The sequence below is a fragment of the Tachypleus tridentatus genome, chromosome 12 (assembly GCF_004210375.1).
Source record: "Tachypleus tridentatus isolate NWPU-2018 chromosome 12, ASM421037v1, whole genome shotgun sequence".
In the NCBI taxonomy this organism is placed as follows: Eukaryota; Metazoa; Arthropoda; class Merostomata; order Xiphosura; family Limulidae; genus Tachypleus; species Tachypleus tridentatus.
The window spans coordinates 78216580-78242469 of record NC_134836.1 but is presented as its reverse complement, the minus strand read 5'-3'; the positions used below and the strand labels follow the sequence as shown (position 1 = coordinate 78242469).

General features: G+C 32.6%; 2 protein-coding genes and 1 long non-coding RNA gene across 9 annotated transcripts in view; 2 read left to right on the top strand and 1 right to left on the bottom strand.

Moving 5' to 3' along the window:
* Positions 1-2192: 2192 nt before the first annotated feature.
* On the top strand, positions 2193-8933 carry LOC143233703 (uncharacterized). 2 transcript variants are annotated; one of them, XR_013018278.1, is made up of 2 exons: positions 2193-2550; positions 7270-8933. It is a non-coding gene; the product is annotated as an uncharacterized LOC143233703 (long non-coding RNA). The 2 variants fall into 2 exon arrangements; XR_013018279.1 differs by having other exon boundaries at positions 2193-4132.
* Positions 8044-19774, bottom strand: LOC143233700 (tribbles homolog 2-like). Of its 2 annotated transcripts, none has more exons than XM_076470225.1 (4): positions 19603-19774; positions 17513-17950; positions 16133-16425; positions 8044-8933 (listed from the first exon to the last, which is right to left on the bottom strand). In XM_076470225.1, the coding sequence occupies exons 2-4, from the start codon at positions 17774-17776 to the stop codon at positions 8465-8467; spliced, it is 1026 nt and encodes a 341-aa protein (XP_076326340.1). In that variant the 5' UTR covers positions 17777-17950; positions 19603-19774; the 3' UTR covers positions 8044-8464. The 2 variants fall into 2 exon arrangements, with proteins under 2 accessions (XP_076326340.1, XP_076326339.1); XM_076470224.1 differs by lacking the exon at positions 19603-19774 and adding an exon at positions 18994-19222.
* A 3289-nt stretch (positions 19775-23063) lies between these two features.
* The window catches only part of LOC143233698 (extracellular sulfatase Sulf-1-like), a 112908-nt gene continuing 110081 nt past the window's right edge, over positions 23064-25890 (top strand). For 2 of the 5 annotated variants that reach the window (XM_076470211.1, XM_076470212.1), the window contains exon 1: positions 23065-23370. The gene's annotated coding sequence lies outside the window, so the exon portion shown is untranslated. Of the gene's footprint in view, positions 23371-25890 lie in introns of all 5 variants that reach the window. The other 3 variants (XM_076470222.1, XM_076470223.1, XM_076470219.1) reach the window with 3 other exon arrangements.

Here is a 25890-nt window from a genome sequence, read left to right as displayed (position 1 = left end):
GTAGTTGTAGTGGAAATATCGATTTGATGTTAAGCCTGTCATAAATTTTGTGGTTCACTGAAAAATTCGAAATAGCTCAGGCGCACGCTCAGTACTACTAACCTACGAACAAGCCATTGACATTAATCAAGAATAGACATTTCTAAACATGCATACAGAAGTCCGTAACAGTAAGACAAACTTAAATAATATCTGTTTTATACATTTTGAACCTTTGATTTTTTTATTGTGCATCTTATATCTTAGACTTTTAATGTACATGAGTTTTAAATAGGGCTTGTATACTTTCTGTCATAAAACAAATCTTTGAAGGTAATGAAGTAATACAACATAGTTTCCATGTATATGTATATATAAGCTAACGGGCGAACCCTTCCACTACGCAGACGTAATTTTGTTGTCATGGTTACGTATACATTGAGGCAACATAACTTATCGTTACTAAGTGTGTATCTATCCATAAATTACTGGCCCGGCATGACCAGGTAGTTTAAGGCGTTCTACTCGTAATCTGAGGTTCGCGGGTTCGAATCCCGGTTGCACCAAACATGCTCTCCATTTCAACCGTGGGGGTGTTATAATGTGACGGTCAATCCCATTATTCGTTGGTAAAAGAGTAGCCAAAGATTTGGCGGTGGGTGGTGATGACTAGCTGCCTTCCCTCTAGTCTTACACTGCAAAATATCTGGATACAGATAGCCCTCGAGTAGCTTTGCGCGAAATTCAAAACAAACAAACCATACTTCATTGTTTCAATAACCATTTTAACTGTTCAAGTTATTAACTGTATGTTTTTATTCGTTTGTATTTTTGTGTAGTACAAATGTGTGCAATTTATTAGAAATGGAAAACAAAACATACAATATTCAACTAGAAATTTGAAAACTGAGTTACAAGAAAGTATACAGCTTATTCCTACTCGAGCATGACTTGTGACGTGTACGTCTGCGTAATTACGTACTTTTTCCGTTAAACATGACCGTATCTATAAATCATTTGAATAACTCACTCAATGAAAGTTACACTTCATTTGAATTACTGCATAACGTGCTTTAAACTTGTTATATAGGGTAGCAGTTTGGTCAAATAAATGGAAGGTGGAGCAACTGTCTCTTTTTTATTAAATCTTTGTTTTCTTTTCGATCTTTTTCTCGAGACGGTAACATTCTCTGAACAACTAACAGATTGTAAGAAAGTTATTTTGTTTAAGTTTATTTCGCATGCACTAGGTATTTCCCTTGTGAGACCGTAAAAAGGGAAAACATAAAAGGAAACCTATTATTTTTTTCAAATATAAGTTGTCTGTAGAGGAAGGGCTATATATGTGAGTTAGTATTACTTTAGCAGACTACCCTGCAAACCATGTAAAGTTACTAATATTCCCGCGCTCTAACTTACATTTTTCTGTTACTTATTTTGGAAATGCTGTTTTTAATACATTTCTTCCCAAGAACACGAAGTTTACTTAGCTTGCTGTTATTTTGTTCCCATGTTATTTATATATCAATTCATCCATCTCTTTATAATGAATAGGAGTTATGTGAATTTCACACTCATGATTCAGCAAGGTTTGTGTGCCTGAAAAGATGCCTCGTTCAAAACAGGCTTTTATAAGTCTTGTTTATTTTGTTTTCTTTCAAAATTAAATTTAGTCCTGTTGACGCAGGGTGCTTTTGTTGATTGTGTTTTATAAACCTTAGTTCTTTAGACTAATTACTTGATCTACCGGGTAACCAACAATGCTTCTTGATTAATATATTTCGGAAGAGTGGAAGGTCATGGCAGTGTGACCTATTATTTGAACACAATTAATACAACACAATACTTTTGTTATATCTCACTTTATATAACGTTTGTAGCTTACACAAGACTATTATCGTTGTATGTACCACTTTATATACCATTCATAGTTTACTGAAAATGGTTCTTTATGTCGTTCTATTTTTCAATTTATTTAATACATATAGCTAGCACTAGGCCTTAAATCGTCGAAAATGTGTCGCTCTCTAATAGATACGAGTGCAGGAAATTACACACAGGTATATAATTATGACATTTACTAGTAATACCAAATTTAACCAACTCTTCTTAGAACAACTGATTAATTTCTTTACAATATTTATCTAAAGGTAGGGAAACCCCTGCCGCTTCCAAATGTGAAAGTTCATTGCGTGCTTTATATCAGTCAAGGTGTGAGCACGAATATGTCCTAAGGAAGTGGGTAAATTCCCCATTTCCATTGAACCTATTTTTTAAAGTTAAAACTTGGGGTGTGTAACAATGCAATTTTATAAACATTTTTGTACAGATTTCAATAGAATTTCAGGAAGTTTTTAGGTCGTGAATATTCAAACCCCTAAACCTAAACATTTCCATTTGTATTCGCATAGCTTTTCTTTATACTGATATCTTATCGTTTTCAAAGGATCGACTTGGGATTGTGGAAGTGAATAAGTTTGAAGAAACTGCAGAAAACATTTTTCGTTTAGGAATTTGTTATCATACGAAGAAAGAATTTCCCCAAGATTTCAGGTCGACAAGAATTCAGACGTGTGTATTTTTATATTTGCTTCAAAATACTGTTAGCTTAGATTATTTGTCGTAGTCGTTGATAAACATAGAATTAATTTCGATAATGAGCTACAAGGAAAACCTAGAAAACCTAAAGGGTGGAGATTACAGTTTTTCAATTGACGAATTTTACTACTATATTGTAGTAGAAGAGAAAAAAATCTATCTCACAAAAGTGTACACCATTACTTCAAGGTATAGATTTAAAATTACCTTTACCTCCTCTTAAGAAAAGGACAAATGCATTGCTGTCAGTTTTTTGTTGTTGTTGGCAATAACTCTTAAATAGGTGTTCGTCCTCAGCGTTAATTATCTCATTGTTTTTTTTCTATGAAATATAAAGTTTTCACTGCGTGTTGGTATTTATATCTTGTCTCTTTCTTTGTACAAACTTTGTTAGTTTCAGAGAAACCTAGGATTTCATTGAAGTATTTCATGATCGAATCTCCCGTTATACAAAGAACTTATTTTCTCTTCTATAAATTACAGGAAATCAATTTCACCAGAAAATACATATAGGTATTTTTATTCAGTACTGGTTAAAATATTATTTATTTTGTTTATTGTTAACGATGTTTAAATTATGAGGCTGAGAGATCATTGTTATGTTGAAGAATATTTTGGTAAGAGGTGAGATACCGGGTAAAAAAATAGACCGTTCAATGGTATGAACTTTTGCTTAATTAAATCTGAGATAATTTTTATTTTGTATAAAGCTTCATTTACATAGCCTCATTTTTCACTTTAACCTTTCAATATTGTCCTTGACCCGTATACTACTTCTATTAAGATTCCTTTTTTATTTTTAACAATTAAAAACTCTTCAAGTTTTGATCGGTAAAGATGATTACGTATTTTGGGTTTTAAGAGCGAGCAGTGTGGTAGACGAGCGAAACGAAAACGATTAGGTCGGAAATGTGTTTCTAGAACAGTGTGTGGTTTCTGTGAATGAGACACATAAGTGGTTAAAAATTTTTGTTTAAAGGTCATGAGGTTTTTTTCAGGATGTTGTGTGTCCGGTACCTCCCTAACTGTTTGTTTATTTGAAACGTTTTAGCTTCTCACTGGGTGAATAGCTCACCCAGGTGTTAGAGTATTGCCAATTATACAACAATTTCAAAACCAAGAGAATAATTAGTTGTTCTTATTTATTTTAATTGTATTTTGATAAATAAATATTTATGTTGTATTCGTTCTAGTTGTGGTTTGATGTATATTTAAGTCATAATAAAGAATTTTTAATTTAGTACTTTTTTTTTAACACTCCTACGAAAAGACGTTTCTAGTCCTGATTTCTCCAAGCCCGTTCCTCTGGCTGTGGTTTCGCTAGATAGTAGATAGGGACAGTGGGAATCTCGTTAATCCATTTATTAATGGATTTAAATGGCAATTTCATTTAAATACAAAATTATTAGCCTAATATTAATAACCTTTCAAGTTGCTCTGGGGCCTATTAGGCCCCACTTTTCGTAGGAGTGTTAAAACTAGGGTGAGTGAGCTGTTACGAACATTTGTAGGTGAATGATACTGGAAAGGTTGAGAAGTGCTGTTCTAGAACCAGGTATGACTGTAGAGGCATAGGTGCAGCAGTACAAATTTATAATAATTGCTTACTAACTCTTCCTCTATGTTGGAAGACCATTCATCTGACATAGGGTGGGTCTCTTGTGCAGTCCTTCACATAAAAGACTGGATTATGACATAGACAGATTAAAATCACTTTTTACTATAAATATTAGTTTTGGACTTTGGACTACAACAAGGTGTGACTACAAAAGTATAATCAGGCTAAACCCAAACGTGACCATAAATATATATAGTCACTAAAACATGAAGTGACTGAAAACTATAACTGGACTAGAATCAGGTAAGACTGTAAAACTTCATTAGGTGAGAACCAGGAGAGACTAGCAAACTAATTCTATGTACAGCTGATATGATTATAAAATAGGTAGAATCAAATTTGGGAAAACATGGTAGCATTCAGTGGCTGGATGTGACCACACTGATTATAGGCTTTTTATGTTACTCTAAGGTTAAATATTAGTAATCTGAGTGTAGATCAAAAGTGAGATTAATTAGCTTTCCTGACTTTTAAAATGACAAGAACAAATATAAGATCACCTATAGCTTTCATAACCATTCTTGGAAAAGCAAGGACACGACAATATACAGATAGCCATTAGTAACAGTAGTAAATGAATTAATCATATTGTAAAATAAGAATCTAAAGTCTTTAACTGTTACATAATAATCTTAAGGAGTGACCAAAACAATTTGGTGAAATAGCTTATTTTCAAGGAAAATCCAGCATTAATCAGTGGGATTGACTGCAACATTAGAGCAGTGGTTAATGTGTCAGTGTGTGGATCTAGGGATCCACGTTTTGTGTACTGTTGTGGTAAAATTGAGCTTCGCAGTTTGAAGCTAGGGTGTGTTAAGAGTGAGAATCAAATCCCCCAATTCAATTAAAATAGCCAAAGGTTTCTTAGCAGGTGCTGCTGATAAGGTGCCTTCCCCACAAAAAATCAAAATTAGGAATGACTAGCACAGATAACCCTTGTGTAGCTGTGCTGGAACACTCAAAATAAAATATAAATTGCAATACTGGTGGTAGTTTTTTTGTTTGTTTGCGTGTGATTCATTCATTAAGAACCATGTCCTCAACGTGTGTTTACAAGGCTAATGATATCCTTGTAAACCCTACTGATTAAAGCAGTAAATTATATAGAGGGTAGGTTGTTTTTTTACATATTACCAGTATCCTTTTCCTTTACTACATTTTGGGTGGCATTAAAAGTTTATATACCTGTTGAGAAACACCTAAGCATTATCTTCTCTTCAGACACAACATACAGATCTATTCTGTGCTGCTCCATCATTGAAAATAATTACCATTGCATATTTGTTGATTTTTAACTGATTTACTGAAGAAAGGGTACTAAGTTCAAATAATTTGAAAACTGTGGAAGTAACTTTTGGAACAATGTTTGAGGCTGATCCTACACTTTCACCTTGTTCTACACCTTTATATCTTACATCCCAGACTCATGATGCTCAGAATGTGGGTTTCAATAACTCTGGGAGGGAGAATACATATAGCCAATTATGTAGCTTTGTTTTTAATTACAAACAAACAGGCCAACTTTTAAAGTACTATTACAAACCTGAAATGTACATGGTTTATCAAATTTAATATATTTTTGCTGTATCATATATACATTAGATGTACTAAAACCTCACTGCTAGAATTAGGAATATAAACCCAGACCATTACTTTGATCATTTTTGTATTTAAAAAACATACTCAATACTTTATACTGAAAGTAGTATTTTTTTTGAAGAAATTTAATATTTTGGATCTTTAATTTTTCTTAAGAATGGAGCTAGTTTCAAAAAAAGGTACTAGTGTACTATTTTAACTAGAATGCCAATTATTTTTGTAGAAAATAAATTGGCATTCTAAAGAAAATCGGCCGACTATCCACGTTTTATACCTAACTCATTACAAGTGTACTTAAGTGTCTATCACTGCTTATTGGATAGTTTGTGTTTTTTCTTATAGTAAAGCCACATCGGGCTTTCTGCTGAGCTCACCGAGGGGAATCAAACCCCTAATTTTAGCATTGTAAATCTGGGGACATACAGCTATACTAGCAGGGAGGCTGTTAGATAGTTAATTACAATAGTAATATCTTAATGTTTGTCACAACATTACTTGCTTCATTAATACAGGTTGTGTTTTAATATACATCACAATTTCAGAATGCTATAAATTTGTTTCTTTCTTAGAGATATGTACAATAATTAAATTAGACACAAGTTCTGAAAAATTTTTCTAGCATAGGAGACAAGAATGGCTATACTAATTTATTGGATGACTGAGTAATAAGTGTAAAGAAAGGTAGAATGTTATAGAAAAAAATATCCAAAACTATAATTAAAGTAACTAATGTTAAGATAGTTTCCTACAGAAAAGTACCCGTGATATATCCATTTAAGCTTTCTATCTCTTCATAATATCAAGAATACTTAATTTCTTCAGCTTATATAAGGTTAAATTTACCTTTAGTTACTATTGCATTTCTAGTTTACACAAAAGAACTGGGATGTTTGGTTGTCTACTGCACATTTATCATACTGTATTTTGTTGACCAATTTCACTCAAAACATTTACTTGAAAAACAACTAAAGTTTTTCTGTTCTTCAAAACATATTGCAGGTTTTCACATAGTTACCTATAATACAAGCTGTTTGACAGAACAAAAACCATACACACAAACCTTGCAACTTGAATTACAATTATGTAGCTTACTTTGTATTATTACCTGCATAATATTTACACCCAACTATTACAACTACAAACCACAATAGTATACTGTTACCTATTCACTAATAGTTAGTCAAATTTTAGCAAGACTTTCATATGTGTAGCAAAGAACAGAATATACATTATTAGACTTCCAATGTTAACATATCTTAGTGATATGAAAAGCTGCAACTACTAGAAATTAGATCTGTTAAGTGAGACAGTACCAAATTTTGAATGAATTCCCCTTTGTATACTTTAATTTCCCCAATTATTGAATGCACACTAAAGTCTAAGTTTCTGCTAGTACATTTTAAAAGTGTTAAGTGCAAAGGTCATTGTTTATTAAAATATTCTACAATCATATGAAAATCTTATTTCTCTTTCAGCATGTCTTGGACAAAGCAAGAACAGAGAGCTACCAAGAAGTTATACTTAGAACTAATTAATAAAATTTAAAAATAAAGATAAGGAAATAGAAAAACTTAATAAAAACAGATTATATTCCTAGGAATTGGAAAAATATATATAAAGTATTTTCTTAAAATTTAGAACATTTACTAAATAAAGGCAAATTCATTAATACACTTTTGTTGGAAAAATAAAAAGATCTTGAGCTGTTTAGTATGGTATAATGATTATGTTCATTTAAAAATGAACTAAGTCAGCAATGCTCAACCAAAAATAGCATTAACTTGTAACTGAATTTAGACTATTGTTTAAAGATAAACAATTATGTTTGTAATAATTTTTAAATAAAATCCAAATACTGTTAATTCATAGAGTAATAGCACATAAATGAGGTAAAATTTTAAAATTCCCAAATTTTTGAGCCTGAACATTTTTATCATCTTGTCCATTTTTGTAACCAGAAAATTGTAGTACTGGAAAAACTGATTTTATAAAATGCAAAATTAGAAGTCATGAAAAAGGTGTAATTTATTCTTTATTTACATAAAAACTTGTGCCTTATTACTTAGATTTAATTATAAATATATGAAGATGGGTTTAACTTGTATAAATGGAGCCAGGAATTTATGATTAATCATTTGAACCATGTCTTAATTTTTAACATCCAAAATTATTTTCGTATTGTAGAGAAGAGCTATACAAAGGCATATTTCAATATCAGAAAGGTTAAGAAAAACAAAGAAAGCTCAGTATAATGTTTTAAGTTTTTTTATTCCTGTATGATTTATATTTATTTACATTATTATATTCAGTAAATTGGTGTTATATCTTAGATACAATTCTTTGGTTGTATTTGCAGACACTTTAGTCACTTAACATCAACATGCAAGGAAGAAATTGCACTTCTAGGAATGCTTGTGTAAGACAACAAAAATAATTAAATTATTAACAGAGCAATTTAGACCTGCATATTATTAAAAGTCAAAAAATTTTGGTCCAAGTTGCTGAACAACAAAATACAGTTCTTGTGAGAAGTTTTGCTGTATTTTAAAATCACATACAGTTCTTTATCCTGAAGTGGAATATACAAATATATATATAAATTTCCCACAATTAAGAAAGACTGAAAATGTGATATTCACAAAACAAGTTATCTATTTTTACAGTTTGAAACTAGAAAGGATTTTCTGACGTTAGTGTTGTATTCAGTACAAGTTCTGGAACTTGAGCTTCATCCTGTTGATCAGAAGAATACCTTCCATCGTGGAAGGATGAACGAAGCCAGGGGTGTTCAAGAACCTCATCAACTGTAAGTCTTTCTGCTGGGTCTTTTCTTAATAAATTACGAATGAGACATTTCGCATGACATGAAAGACTACCCGGAATCACAAACTTTCCTCTGCGAATCTTCCCAATGAGAGATGTATGGCTACTATCATGAAATGGGTACCGTCCCACTAGTAAAGTGTACAGTATAACCCCTAAACTCCAGTAGTCTGCAGCTTTCCCAGAGTAAGTTTCAGTTGGCATAAGGATCTCGGGACTGACATAGGCTGGACATCCGTGCCTATCACTGAGCTGATCATTGGACTCATCATCCAAGACTACAGCATCATCTAACGTCTCCAACTTCAGCCGAGTTCTGTAACACCAAAAGAAACGTTTGTTAATAATGCACTTTGCAGAACTATTCTTAACTATATTCGGGGTGATGAAAGCTATAGTTCAATTAATAACAAAGAACTGCTCTTTCAGATCTGTGAAGAACATTGATGTATGATCTTAGAACATCACACTAAGAGATTCAATAGACAGAACCAAGCAAACACCAGGTTACAAATTATAGCTTGGAGATCATATAATCCATCTCGACTTTAATCAAGTATCTACAAATATGACCTACATTTAACCTCAGTTGACATGTTACACCTACATTGCTATAGATAGCATGTTGTCTAAGAGTACCTACTTAAATAGACAGAAAATGAAAAGCGAGTCATTGAAACAGATTGCTGAAAATAAAGCAAAATATATTCTCTGGAGTAAGAATATAGGAAAAAAATGTTAGTTGAATTACACTAATCTAATAAACAACTAGATTTGATAATTATATATTTATATAAAACTGAATTTTTGTTAACAAAGCACATGAATAATCATGGCAACAGTTCGTGTACACACTTACTATGGTAAAAAATAAACAATTAGAGATTTTTTTTTCATTCACCGACATTCCTTGGTAACTTATTTCATTCATAACTAACGTTGTCACACAAGAGTTAAGTGTTTACAATCGCATCTATCACTTCTTAAACCAGAAAATTGAGACTTGCGTATTTACCTCTAACTAAGATTTATAATTAAAACAATTCACTCATTTCTAAAATGATTTCTCTATATATTACAAATAAAATAAATTTATTTATTGAATGACGAATAAACAAAAAAGTTGGCTTTATGAATTCATAAGTGTTTTCAGAATTACGAAAGAAATTAAACGAGACTTAACACACGATACGGATAACTTACGACAAAAAAAACTGGAACAATACGTTGGACGAAAACATTATGCAACGAAGTGTCCTCAGGACTTTTAAATAAATAGTTTTACTGATTGTAACATATGTTATGAGGCATTTTATTGTTAAACTTGTATTAAGTGTGGATGTTAAATTCTTTCGAGGGTCATTTACTTTGAAACAATATTGCAAAATTTAAATCCCACCCCTATGCTTAGAAGATTACATACCATGCACTATCTGTAAGAGTCGTTATTACCAATAATTACCTGCGTCATACTCTATAGGTGTGTGCGTACGCGAGTACTTTACTACTACATAATTGTCAAGGTGTCTATGTACCTCAGTGATGTACCTGTATCTCAGAACAACTAGTATGGGTATTAACACTTATTGTACCTGTATACTTGAGTTTCGTAATATACAATATACAACTACTACCGAAAAATGTTAAACTTGACTTAGCTTACAGAACACAATGATCCACACTTTATAAGGCTTCCCCCCCTCTTAGAATTAACACAATAGTACAATCAAATTAAAAATGTGCTATAAATATTAAATGGAATTGAAATGACGGCTAAACTAACGGAGATTTAACTCGTCACATAGATACGAACATAACAGTATTTCGTTCTTTAAACAATTTTACCCTATAATCAAATGAAACCATTCCGAATTTACGCAGAAGCTGAAATACACATTTGGTGTTTCGAAGATAATACACTGTAGAAATAATAAAAATAAATTACAGACGCATTTTCTGGAACTCGTTCTAACGTCAAAGCATTTAAGTTTTGATAACATTAATTTATTTTCATCGATTCGCGATGGCCACAAAAAAACTGAATAGATCACATCTTAAATTTTCTCGGAATTAGCCAACACTTGACTGATACAAGGGCGATTACTAAACCACCCAAAAATTAACCTTATAAACAATAATTTGCTCCAAGCAAAGCAGTTAAAGCAACAGCAATTTGTTTTTGTGCGTTACCTGCTGGTTAAAACAAGTTTGAACACATACACAAAATCATTTTAATACTCACTAAAATGATTGTTATGTAGAAAGCAATACAATAAACTAAGTTTTGCCTGCCACAGGTATCAAAATCCGGTTTTCTAAGTTAAATTTTACAACTTTTTTTCGTCCCGGGAAAGGGGACAAAGAGAACTCACAAAACAGCCACATCCTTAGAATATTTCGAGGATTTTAACATTTTCTTTAAAAAAAAAACATTTAACTAGCAGAAAGTATATACGCCCCATTTTTTTGAAACATATTTCTAAGAGCTACACGACTTCAAAAATACTTTTGCAGTGTTGTTCGTGGACCAACCACAACCACCACCGATATTACAAATCGTGATAACGCAAGACTTCTTTGAACAAGGATGACACAAACGTTCGTGATTCATATCTAAATAAAGCGTTACGTACCAATTTATTAACAGCATGATTCACTTTAGAAAAGTAAAGTTGACTAGTAGAAGTAAAGATTCAATATTCATAATAAAAATAATCAAAACTGTCAGGTTTGATTTCAAAACAAGGAACCAATTTTTCTTATTCTGTTGTACCAAGTTACAATTTTTTTGTCACCAATCGCACGAATGACAGATTTTATTATTAATATGGATGAACATTGGCCAAGAGTGTCCTTTCTTTTACGTTAACATCAACTTCATTTTCGATCGGTGTTGGTTTGCATGCGCGCGCGCGACAGTTTATTCCAAGTTTAAGTTGTTTTTGTTTTTTTTTTAATTTCGCGCAAAGCTTTCAGTTGTAAAGTAATTTAGCCATGTAGAAGGTTTGGTTGGTTTTGAATTTCGTGCAAAGCTACACGAGGTCTACTGCGCTAGCCTTCCCTAATTTAGCAGTATAACACTAGAGGGAAGGCAGCTAGTCATCACTTCCCACCGCCAACTCTTGGGCTACTCTTACCAACGAATAGTAGGATGACCGTAACATTATAACGCCCCCATTATTTTATATTAATAAAATTATGTAAAAGGGCAAACATATTTGGTGCGACGGGGATTCGAACCCGCGACCCTCACATTACGAGTGAAACTCCTTAACCCACCTGGCCATGCCAGGCCCATTAAGACGCATATTACCAAAAATAATTTCAAAAACTATTTACTTTACTTTCAACATTACATATTTAAATTTGTACAAAAATATGCAGAATTATAAATAACACTTTGTCAAGTACATATGAGGTTTAGAAAACATTGTGCTCTTAAAAAAAAGATAATCCGGCAGGTGAAACATTAAGTTCACCATATCAAACTGATTGTCCACACACAAACAACTAACGATATGAACACCCAGATGTACTTATTTTTTGCGAACTTAAATGTAATAAACTCGTTATCTAAAGCTATCAAATTACCAAAAAAATGGGAACTGATATTTGAATGGATACTTTTAAATGTATCCATGCTTGCTTCAAATTATGTATTCTGTGGATAAGCTATGTAAAATAATTTTTAAAGATCAAAAATTAGAATTTTAGTGTTACAAAAAGAAAACGAAAAGACGATCATAATTCATCGTCTGCTGTACCCGATTTAGTTCTACCATTTTCCCTTTTTCAGGATTAGTAGCGAGATACAACATGCTACAAAACTGTTCCAGCTCGATAAGTGACAAGGGATTCTAACAGACCTCGCTCGCGCCGATTCTCGCATAAATTCTCAAAAAATAACCTAGTACAGATTTCAAAATAATTTTAAAAGATTAAATTAGTAGATAAATGTTACAAATTAGTTATAATACCTAGGCCAACACACTGGTTAGTTATGATTGAATAACGGTCAATGCAAGTACCAAATACATCAATTACAAATCTCTTCAAGTCTGGTCTTGTTTACTTCCTGTATAAAATTAGTCACAAGTTCTCGAAACCGGTTTAACTTGGTTGCAAGCGACGAAACCGATATTAAGCCGGGTCTCACGTTTCTTTACTGATGAAATTTTCAATTTTGTTATGAGGGGAGTGTTATGGCTTTAGACAAACATATTTACAAATTTTCGGATTCGAAATTCAAATATGGCGGCGCTGGTAAGAATCTTACGAATATTAAATACATCAGAATTATTTCATAAAGATATAAAAGCACCATCTGCTGTTTCGAAAATTAATATTATTAATATTAAAACAAGTTCATTTACTTGTTTCAAAATGGTATGGTACCGGAGAACTTAGAAAACGCGTCGTAAAAATGGATACCTTTCCCAGGGTTCTTACACGTCTTCGAACCTTTGACAATTTTTAAATTTCAATAACACCTACTAAGGTCATTGAAATGTTCTTCACTTTCAAAAATTCATACACATTTCCACTCTCACCCCACCTCTCAATATGTACTGATCGTCATACTATTTTGTATTCAGAAGAAAATATTAATAAAATTATCAGAATAATTCTCAGGATTTGTGTATCCTGAATATTCGCCCACACTTCATTTCAACGGATGTAAACAAAAGGCGGATATAAATATACTTTAGTAAACACTTTGCTTTAAAGTTTTAAAACTATGTAACGTGAAATCGCAGAATAATATCACGGTTTATTCACTGATATTAGATAAACTAAAGCGAAAAACGTACACAAAGTTCTCTATCGGATGTACTAATGCTACGATGTACTAATGCTACGCCTAAGACAAGTGGATTTGGATTTCAGTGTGTGCGTGTGCATGCGTGCGCGCGAAAGAGATAATTTTGTTATTATATAAATCCTACAAGTAAAGAAACTGTTGCAATAAATACTAATTTAAATGCTTCCTGCGGACTAGATCTAAATCTAACCAATTACAAAAAGTAAAACAAACGTATAGGAACTATTAGGCCTACAACTGTTCCTATAGACCTTTTCTTAACATTGCACTGATGTTAATACAAATAGTATATTATATGTATAATATATTTATATGACGAAACTTAAAAGGTAAAACAAAACAGAAGTAGTAGATACATTTTGAATAATGAACGAGTGACGAAATTCAAATAAAATGGCCAATGTGTATATCGTGGATAATGCTTTTACGCAGAAGCCAGTACATACCATACCTCCTTTATCTCAGTAATTAAGAATTATTAAAAAGACCCTAAATGAGACAGCAAAGCTCAAACAAGAAAATATCGTAAAAGCCGTTTTTAGCTCACTTCAACCATTCTTCATGTATCGAGTGTTTATATGCAAAGGAAAGCCAAAAGATTATACCTTTTGTGATTAAATGAAGACATAACCGAAATATACCTCGACAGCTATATTTATGGCATAACCAAGTTTCATTCGCCCGGTCCATTTACTCTCTCCCCCTATGGGCGGGCCTATTTATATGTGGTAGACATTTTGTTAATCTAGTTTTTTTTTGTGTTTTTTTTCAGGTTACTTAATTATATTAGTTCAAATATTAAAGAAAGTTCCATAAACTGAGGTATGTAAAAGATGAACAGAAATAGCAACAAAAACCAACCTATCCTAAAAACTAAACTGTAAGAAAGATTTAAAGAGGAAAATCCCTATACAACCATTCCAATCTTTAAATACAATGCAACAGGGAACGGGTGTTTTTTTTCTTTCGCTTAAATAGAAAAAAAAAAAAAAAAAAGGAATTCTCAATAGCCGTATCACTTGAAATTTTTTTCAAGCAGGACTAGAGTAAATAATCCTATAAGACCTTGGGCGTGGTCAAATACATTAATCGCAAGGGTTTGACCTTCCAAGTCCAAAATTATAATTAAATATCAAATCGAATGGTCTGTGCCACTTTGCTGCGGCCAAAGACCAATTACAAAACTTATACAAGACTTTAAACTACTACTTTTATTCTAATGAAATGCAATTTATTTTCTCTACATGATATATTTTAGTTTATTTTAAATTTTTTTTCTGCCACTGAATAGCGAATCAAAAATTTTTTTCAAGTACAAACTTTCAGCTCAACCTCATCTCTTGGCCAATTTTAAATTAATTACAGCCACGGCTATTGAAAACTCCTAGTTTTAATTCAACTAAAGTTCTAAACGTATAGCTGAAATATCAGAATCTTCCTTTGAAGAAATGCACCTGGTTGGCAATATAGTTATTAATACCAATAGAAACATTCGCCAAAAATACTGAACTGGTGTATTATATTCGTATTTACTTATCCTAATATTTGTTATAAGATAAGCGGGTTCTTATAATAGATGTCGTTTAAAACATCCCTAAACACTAATGCTGTTTTCTGTCACTAACATATTTTTAAACGGGATTTCTACCTAAAGACTCATTAATAAACATTTTAACCCCACTGCCTAAAATGCCCTTGGATCACTACCAAAATTTAACATTTTTTCTTTTAATAACTTCTTCACAATTTTTGTTTTGTTTCTAAATAGTTGGATTATGAGTTAAACTTGCTAACTTCAGATGCAGTGGGGGCTAGCATAAATTATAAGAGCAGTACTTTGATTCAAACCTATACACACCAATAATGCTTGTGGTAACATGAAGTTATCACAAAATGTAAAATTGAAATAATCTTAACTACTATTTAAAAATGTACTAATAATTAATCTCCCTCAATAACAAGAACTAAAAACCAAAAACTGCTACTCCTATAGTATTCATAAACAAGAATAGGAAATAAACATTTTATTCATTTGCTAAGTCGATAATTGTATAAAATTTGATAAAAGTCATTCATAATTCTAGTAATTCTTTTGCGATAAGCCGAACACTAGTTATCTATTTTACAAGCAATACAGACACACACATACACGCACGCACGGCATAGCAGCGATGAGTATAATGGCAAATATAAAAAGGAACTTAAAGATTTGTGTCCAAAGCTGGTCTAACTTTACAAGCACTACAGCGAGCGAATTTCTTACACTCTTCACTTCATAAAGCAAATGGGCTACATAACTAGGCCGCTTTTATGCAGGAGCGTGAATATATTGACCCATTTCCTTTGTACTTTGCAACATGTAATCGTTGTACTACTTCATTGTTGCCTCTTCTCCCCATTTTCAAATACGGAAGGTTAATATATTCACAAGTAACTTATTATTACAGAGCAAGAATACTGGCTTCAGAAAAACTAAGGCAGAACCGTAAACATGCCATTTACGATTATGCAAGAAAAAACACTTCCGTAGTATCAGGCTATCAAATTATAACTTGATTTCCGGCAAAAACAAGCAGAAAATAATAAATTAAAAACAATTATATGTATGTTTTCGAAAAAAATTAAAACAATTCCAGAAAAATCTTCATTATCAATCAAATATGCAAGGAAATTTGAATAAATCCATATATTACCTGTCGAAATCTTTAAATACAAATTTTCGAAGTTTAAGATCCCGTAAAACCACGCCGGAATCATGACATGCGTGAACCGCTTGAACAACTTGACGAAATAGCAGAATAGCTTCATGTTCCTTCAACCGACGTTTAGAGCGCACGTAGGAGTGCAAGTCTTCATAGGAACGAGGAAAAAATATGTAGGTCCTATTAAGACCTACCAAAACCTCTTCCACTGTATTGATATGTGGATGACCATCCAACCTGAAGTATCCCGCTAAAGTTTTTTCATACACGTTTCTAGAAACTACCTGGAATGCAAGAATGTTCAAGTATGAAATAGTGAATATAAATGCACGTCAGCTCTTTACATACATAAAAATAAATGTGAAGTCACTGTATTTTTTTATGGTTAAAAACGAGTCTTCTAAATCTCTGCAGTGTTTTTAAAATTATTTTACACTTAATTTCATCACATTTTACACAAAACTAAAACTTAACATCCATTTCATATAATGTAGACTAGTTCATAATGACAATTACTAGCTTTAATATCATCGAAAACAAAAAAAGTAACGATTGTACAAAAAATAAAATTCACGTATAAAATTTATTGTATAAAAAATGCGAAATCTGATTAGACTTTTACTTTCTCTTAACCGTTTACAAATATTTCCTCGCTATGATACAAGTATGCCTGACGTTACGAAAAAACCTTAATTTTGATATAGTTTCGTTGCAACACGGTTAAGTTTGAACGGAAAAAACAATTAACATTTACATAATCATTGAGAAACAACTATTCCCTTCTTTGTTTTGACGCTACCTACGCACCGTTCAACGGAAACTGCAAAAAGCGTGAATAACTTCACAAACAAGAACTGCTAAAATTATAACTATTCGCAAGATATATCATAGAAAGAACTTTAAAAATAAAATGTCATCGAATAATCATTGCGATAAAACGTGTAAATTACACAGTTTATAATCTTACGAATCTTTTTTCTATATTTAATGGTTTATAACAAGTTACAACAAAATATACAGAAAAAATATGGGTGCTGTATTTAGCGTTCAATTAACTTCAAATTTTCTAATAATGTCTTTCGAACTACTACAAATACTGGGTTCTACATAAGTTACTTATTTGCATTTTTAATTTTCCACGCCCACTAATTTTAAAGTAAATTACATACTGACAATTTTCAGTTTCTTTATCGTTCTTATAATCAAACTAAACATCCATCGCATCTGTGTGTGTAAAATTTAACGAGACAATTCCAAGGGAGAACAAACTTTATTATTATTATTATTTATAGATAACTTATACGAAGTCGGGGCCAATATTATAAAATACCTCATTATACTTTACAGCAAAATAATAGAAAACATATTTACCTTACAAACAAATTCTTCATGGGTTTGTACATTAACACACCGATACAGAGTCGAACCTTCTTGTTGTCCCAATAATAAATAAGAACCAACCCTACTAGTTGCAAATGGCTCGTTAGTAGCAGAGAAAATCGGAGGGGTAGGAGGTTGAAGATTTGGGCTAAGACTTCCTACACTCCTTATTTCAGTCGTTTTTTCAAAGCTACTTGCTTGTTTCCGACGTGCATCGTAAAGGTTAAGACGCAGTGGTCGTATGTTCGCATTCATGAGGAAAACTAATAATTGAAACTAAAAAACATTCACTGCAGTAATAGATGTAAACGTTCGTCGTTTTTGTTTTCCACTACTAATCTTCCGTTGCACCTTTCGTTGTACTGGCAAATTTTTCCAAATGCTTTGCGTTTATTCTTATGGAATTGTCTTCGTTTTATCACGTGTATCCTGTTTAGATTCATAAACAGAAATATGTCAAACGCAAGCCGTAGTAGCAAGTTTGAACAAGATACAAATGAAACCGTTTGAAGAGGTTATTGCGAAATTAAAACTTAGGAATACGGTGTGTAAGAATATTATTACAATTTACAGTCTGGTTACGAAACTACATGACGAAAAACAACCATACACCAATGATAATAACCAGTAAGAAAACTTGCACTATTTCAATATCAGTATTTCAACTTTAAGACCAGTCTAATAGAGATGAAACATTGGTTTAAAAGTTAACAATTGTTTTATAACCTTTAGAGCTTAAAATTAACTCGATTATGTACTTTTAAGTTTTAATATCAAATAAGTATGAATTCTAAATATTAACTTAAAACAAATTATTTTAAAGCGAGTTTAAAAGGTTTTTTTTCAATTCTTGACTGTTAATTAAGCTTACCCATTAAGACTTAATTACGCTCTACTGTTCACATGAACTGATGAATAATATAACGAGATATCATTTAAAATGTTACTATAATTTTAACTCAGTTATGACTTGCACATTTATACGACTTCTGAAGTTGCAGTTTACATTCATATTTAAAGTTAAATTCACAGTAAATTGTAAGTACTAGTATCATCACTGGCACCAGTTTACTGAACTGCTTTGAAATTAAAATTAAATTCTTCTCTACGAATTCAATCACCTTTTAAGTTTTAGTGAAATAACTATGTAACGAGATAGGATTCTAAATGAAAATTTTAATAATGGTAATAGTTGATTTTCGGAGGCAATATATATTTTAAGATTATATAATTTCCTACTATTAGTACTAATTCTATTACAAAAGTGTAAACCTTTACATTACCACTAGTACAATTAGCCATTTACACAAATCACGCATTCAAAACAAGGCTAAAAAGCAACAATAACGGTTAAGAGTATTTCATTCTAATCAAATTTAAAACAATGTTTTTTGTTCGAAGTTAATCTAATGCCTATACTATTTTTATTCTACCCCGGTACCTGTTCACCACAGAATATAGACAATTCTTACCTTTCATTAGCAAATAATACTGCTAAGGGGATAAAGCAATATTACAAAATAAATATAGTTCCTACAGTTTTGTCTGTGCGAGATAATGATATCTTAAGGGACAATCGTAAGTTGAAATACTAACAAAGTAGCCGTTAAACACCTCTGTGTTTCGTTAACACCACATACGCACACATTTCCTCTACTTACAGAGCGACAAATTCACTAAATATAACCGCCACTCTGCGAAGCCTTAAAGGTGATTAGCGCAATGATATTCGTTTTTCTAAATCAATCTCTTTAATGATAAAGCTTATATTTTCATTGATTTTTGTTGCCTTAAAATATGTAATGATATTGTTTAATAAATAATTATAGATAAAATGTTATTAATGTTATTTCTGTTGACAGGTTTTTATAACAAATCCGAGAACTATTTCCTTTAACTCATTAAGTTCAAAAACAAAGTGCTAAAGCACAACAATAGTAGCGCAACATCACATCCGCCTTAGTTCAAAGATTACGTCTTGAATTTAAATTGTACCATAGTTAAACCTGTAAAATTATCTAAAAAGTTAGCAAACAAATCACTGAATGTACAAACTCACAAAATGAATTATTATACATTACCTGATATAATTGTATTGCACAATTTTGCTTCACCGTGAGATAATCATAAATAATCCAAGTAAAAGGGTAACACTAGGACTGTAACTTGACTAGACTAAACGTTTGAAGAGTTTCGAACAGAGTTTATTTTAAATTGTTAAAACTCAAGTCAAATAACTTCTATTTAAGTTTTTTAATTTTATTGAGGGAAGTACAGCTTTCGTCTCAAGCCGGAAACGCTTTATACCATATAAGGTAAACGCAATGGATGAATAGCCAATAGCGTTCTAACTGTTTCGTGCGTCATTTTAACGTCATATTTGTATTTTAAATGTTGTTTCTGTTTAGTAATTTCCCACTTCTTGGTAGCCAGCTTTACACAAAAGACAATATTAAAAGATCTATTCTTCCGAGATGCAGAACCCCCTCCTTTTTTCTTTTTATAACTACTATGACGTACGAAGGTAAGAAACCAAAACAGCCCCATGTTGCATTGACAATGTTAATATACTAAAAGCAAATAACAAGTCTAATGGAAAAGATGATGTTATATTAATACCTGGTTTTAAATGTGTAATCAGTAAAGCATTATTGATTCCCAATGGTTTTTGTCGTTTCTATGCTGTACAAAAAATAACACTGATACATTTTCGATTTTCCGACAAACTTTAAAGTGTAGATATTCTTTGAACTCTTTAAATAAGGAGTCTCGATTAAATGCTGGAAACAGGTGAAGCGTTAGAAACTAATAGGCCTAATATTTGTCATAAAAATCACCTACACTGTGGATATCTGTTTTTACAGCTCTCAACTGCATGGGAGCACAGAAGAGGTGGGCAAGCAAAGGCCGGAACTCCATTAACTCCATACATGTGGACTCTTTTATTTTGGTGGAGTAATACTGCTTGTGTTATGATGTGGTTTGTGTATATATATACATATATATGTGTGTGTAATATTTATGTATTCAACTTATCACACCCTTTACCAACAGCGGACAAATTGCAATCCCTGCGCACGGTCTTTCTCAACGAAAGCTTTTAAATGGTTATGTTACATATGTATATATATGTATATAATCTATTTTCTTGTTTTCCACAAGTCTCTGTCCAACAGGTTTTCTTTTAATTTATCCACTTTGGATTCAAAATTTGAAGTGTGTAAAAGTGGCGTTTCTAATCTATTTACGGCTCGGCATAACCAGGTAGATGAGGCACTCGACTCGTAATCCGAGGACCGCGGGTTCGAATCTCCGTCACACCAAACCTGCTCGTCCTTTCAGCCGTGGGGGCGCTATAATGTTACAATCAATCCTATTATTCGTTGGTAAAAGAGTAGCCCAAGAGTTGGCGGTGGGTGGTTATGACTAGCCGCCTTCCCTCTAGTTTTACGCTGCTAAATTAGAGGCGGTTAGCGTAGATAACCCTCGTGTAGCTTTGCGCGAAATTAAAAAAAACAAAGAAACATTTTTATTTCGATTAAAGTAAAATAATTTCGAAACGCATTGTATGAAATGGAGCTTCAAGGTACGTTTCTCAACCAGGCAAATAATTGACAATTCCTTGTGAAAACAGTTTCTCAACTCATGAAAGATGCTTTTAACTCCGAGAGCGTTTCATCACTTTTTAATTTTTTTACGAACTTGTCTCATAGCTCCAATAACACCAGTTCTGCAATAATGACGAAAGATCACCTAAATGTGATTCTGAAGCAAAGAATGTACTTTTATGTCAATAGAAACCTTCAAAACAAAACACGAATGGTCCGGACCCTTGCGCTGTTTGTTTTTTAAATTACTCATTTATTTCTGATGCTGGAATAATATCCGTTAATACCGACCGAACTTTATGAGTCTTAGTTATAAATTTAAGATTTTTTTTGAGAAGCAGCTTTAATAATCTAAGAATAATATTTAGTGTAAGGTAGCCGATGTACTTCATCCACTTTTATTTCATTGTGTTGGGAGTCTTATCGTGGACAACATAAAGGAATCGACGGTAGGAACATACAGTTTGAACGACTGAAGATTACTGATGAACTTGGAAAGTATTGATCCATCGACTACGTTTCGTAACGATTGTTGGTTTTCAATTTCGCGCAAAGTTACACGAGAGCTATTTCCGCTAGCCGTCCCTAATTTATCAGAGGGAAGGTAGCTAGTCATTACCGCCCACCGCCAACTCTTGAACTACTCTTTGACCAAAGAATAGTGGGATTGACCGTAATATTATAACGCTTCCACGGTTGACAGGGCGATCATGTTGGGTGTGACGGGGATTCGAACCCGCGACCCTAAGATTACGAGTAGAACGCCTGAACTGACCTAGCCATGCCGGGCCTAAATGAAAACGTTTGGGAAGTATTATACTAGTAGGTGTGTGTTGAGAGGTTTTCGTAAAAACAAATTGCCCCCTACCGTTTTAAATTAAATCTCAGATGACGCTGTTGGAAATATTTTAAACTTAAAACTGCATTTTCTTCTTTCTCTCTTTAAGATAGTTATATCTAATTCTAATCTAATAAAACATTGGAAAACAAAAAATATGTGATTATCAAATTTTAATTAGACGTGAATAATAAAAACGCCGAAGTTGTGAATTATATTTTTTGTAAATACACTTAAATTTTCCACTTAAAACACATATATAAAAAATGTAATCAAGGTTAATAAAGTTAACAGCATATAAAGCTCAATGTGATGTATTAACCGGCATGGCCAGGTGGTTAACGCAATCGACTCTTAATCCGACGGGTGCGGGTTCGAATCTCTGTCACACTAAACATGCTCGAGGCTGATAGGGGACGCTATAATGCGATGGTCAATTTATTGGTAAAAGAGTAGCCCAAGAGTTGGCGGTGGGTGGTGATGACTAGCTACATTCCCTCTAGTCTTACACTGCTAAATTAGAAACGGCTAGTGCAGATAGCCCTTGAGTGGCTTTGCGCGAAATTCAAAACAAACCAAACAAATGTGACGTATCCAGGAACTACGTAACGCTCGAATATTTGTATGTACTCGCTCATTGCTATGATAAAAATCGTTTCAGAAATTTACATAGACACCTTCCACTATGTCGCTGTTATTTAACTTAATGTTATTAAGACACGTGTATAAAAAATACCAACCTCATAAAACACTAAGGCAATGTTTTTTTTATAAAAATCGAAATGATAACATTTAAAAACCTGTACAATATGTGTGTCTTTTTATCGAGCTAAACAACACATCTGAAGCTGGCACCATGACAACATATAACGTGGAGCGTTACAGTGACATCATCATTACATCATAATCCAAAAATAATACAGAGCAAAACTTGTTTTACCATTGTAACAATATTATTCTAATAATTATGAACAATAACAAAATTAACAAAAAGTGAATAAACTTTTGTGAAATGACACAGGAATTGGAAAAAAAATCAAATATATAATTGTATAGTAGGCCTACATTTCCACGTCTAAAATTACTTTGTCCGGACGGTAAGTTAACCTAATCTCTTGGCAGCCCTTTAGTCAAGTAAGCCCATCATTCACAGGGGCGTTATTAGGGGAATGCCCGATTCCCAAGCCCGGGAGGATGTTCCAAATAGCAGTTTGCCTGAAACGTTTCCACTTTATGAATATGATTTAAATAGGAAGCTATTTACAATCAAAGTTGTCGGCACCAAATAGAATACTCATTTCATAAACTTCATAATGCTAAAGAAAGTCGTACGATGGAATTTACACAACATCAGTCATCGGCTTAACATCGGTTTCTTGAAAATCGTCAGTGACAAGACCAAGGTAAGTAGCATCTCTAGACACTTCTTAGTACCAATATACCCACCTGTTGGAGTGTTGTAGAAACTTATTTTAATCTTGTATATTTTTTCTACATTTTATTTAGGATTTTGTCCCAATATTTAATGATTCTCACTATAATAAGTCCATCTTGGTTTGTATATTTTAGGAAATTTCTATTTGTTTAAGATTTTAGTCGTGCTTTAAGTTACATCCATTTAATATTATGAGTCCAGTAATAAGATCCTCACTGTGAGCATTGTTGATAAAATCTGGACCACTTTAATTATACGGTATCTTGTTAAGCCTCCTTAACTCTTCATTTTGAACGTAATTATACTCTCAATATTCATAACACCTACAACAATCAACGATAGAGGGCCATAGTTTTCTCTACTGTGGTACAATATGCTGAATATTACTTTTGATATTTGTGTAATCATTGTGATGGTCATAAAGTTACTAAACATTAATTCCTTCGAGGAGTTAGGAAATGCCCCTTACTCCTAACTGTATACATATTTCATAGTTCTACCACATTTCATGTAAAACCTTAAGATTTCTTGTACACCTATCACATATTAGTGTTTTATTTCCATTTGAGATAACGGATATCCGAATGATACCTACAAAAACTTATCTACGGGTGTCGCTGTTGTTACATATAGAGTATAGTAATTTTTCTCATTAAAAATATAGCAAAGCTAGCTGGTTCAGAAAAGTTAAGTTTTGTCAACAAATTCATCTTCGACTTATGCTCATCTTCCATGTCTACACGTCATGAAGTGTACTGACAACTGGACGTCATGAAGAGCACTGAAAACTCCACGTCACGAAAAGCACTGACACGTCGTGAAGAGTACCGAGAACGTCTGCAAGATCCTCGTTACTTCTTGCAAATCTTGTCAGTCCGCTGTCTAACGAGATCTGCAAAGACAGTCTTCTTCGTGTGAAACTAGATTCTGCAGATACGATGTTAATCAAGTTCTGTGGTTTTGTAACTCCAGGTTGAAGAAGGGGTGGGGTATAATACGTTATTAAGCAACAAGTATGTTATGGGAAATAAACCAACTGGTTTTATGTTTTCATCAATATCGGAAGGAATGGAACGTTACTGAAAAATAAGAGCCCTATTAGAAATGGGTCAACTATCTTATCCACCTAGGAAGGGGGTGTAAGACATTATTAAACCGCAAGCATCGTTTTAGAAATGGGCCAACTGTTTTCATCCTCAGGTTCAATAAATCTGTTTTTACTCTTACCTATTATAATTTATTTTAGACGAGTCTTCAATTCATTATGTTACATATGGTAACGAGTTACTTTTTGTAATAACTGGAATTTTAATTTAGTAGCTAATTAAATGTTAATATGTATAAAATTTATGTTATTTGCCAACAAAACTGATACACACAATTTCCTTTTTTAACACTAATACATTTTAATATACAAACATAAAACAATACACTTTATAATAACGTTTACTACTAATAGTTATTACATGATGGTTTATACAATAGTTTTACAAACTTACATATTATACTGAGTCTTCTATGTGGTCAAGAACTGGATATTCTTCAATAGTCCAGGTCTATAACGAGCAAATTCATTCTAGGTTGATACTTTCACACCTTGCTTAAGCTAGCTAGTTAGGAAGGTCTCACACTAGTTACAAATTCACTTCTTACCGAGAAAGATATTTAATGTTCTCGTAGAGACAACAACATCCAAGGTAATTCACTGAAGTTGACCGGTTGGTAGTGTTCGAAAGCTAGAAACGTTCCTGGTCAAATTTTGTAGTTTTCCGAGTAATAGGCGTTAATCGCAATTATAGCTATCTAGGCTTGTAGCACACTGATAGTAGCTGACCATTAATAATAATGATAATAATATATTTGTCTCTCAGCGCCTAGATTTTTATATACCAATAACGCGAGTTTCTAGAACTTTCAACAATGATTTAGCGCATTTTTTGAAAATAAATGGTGTTGATTTTTACTTTCAAAATTTTTTTCTGAAAGCTTCGAGAACAGGCGGGACTTGCGCAATACAAATACGTCAAGAATATATGTCACATATGAAAAAAAGAAAAATTTTCAGAAACAAGCGTTGGCACTAAAATAAATGCACAACAGCAAATCCCTTACATTATAGATTTAATAAATTCATCCAGAAGTTGTTGTGAAGCGAATTGCCGAAGTTATTATCTAGTGGTGGAATATGTTGAAAAAATACATCTAAAAAAATCTAAGACTAGACTCGATTAAAAAACAACAGTATGTGGTTGCAAGGTAAAATATGAGCCATTTCTTGACAGAGTTGTTTCAAAAAAAGGGAAAAATATAAAATACGTTACATGTATGCTTTATTTTCTACATTTCTTAGGGCCTGGCATGGCCAAGCGCGTAAGGCGTGCGACTCGTAATCCGAAGGTCGCGGGTTCGTGCCCGCGTCGCGCTAAATATGCTCGCCCTCTCAGCCGTGGGGGTGTATAATGTGACGGTCAATCCCACTATTCGTTGG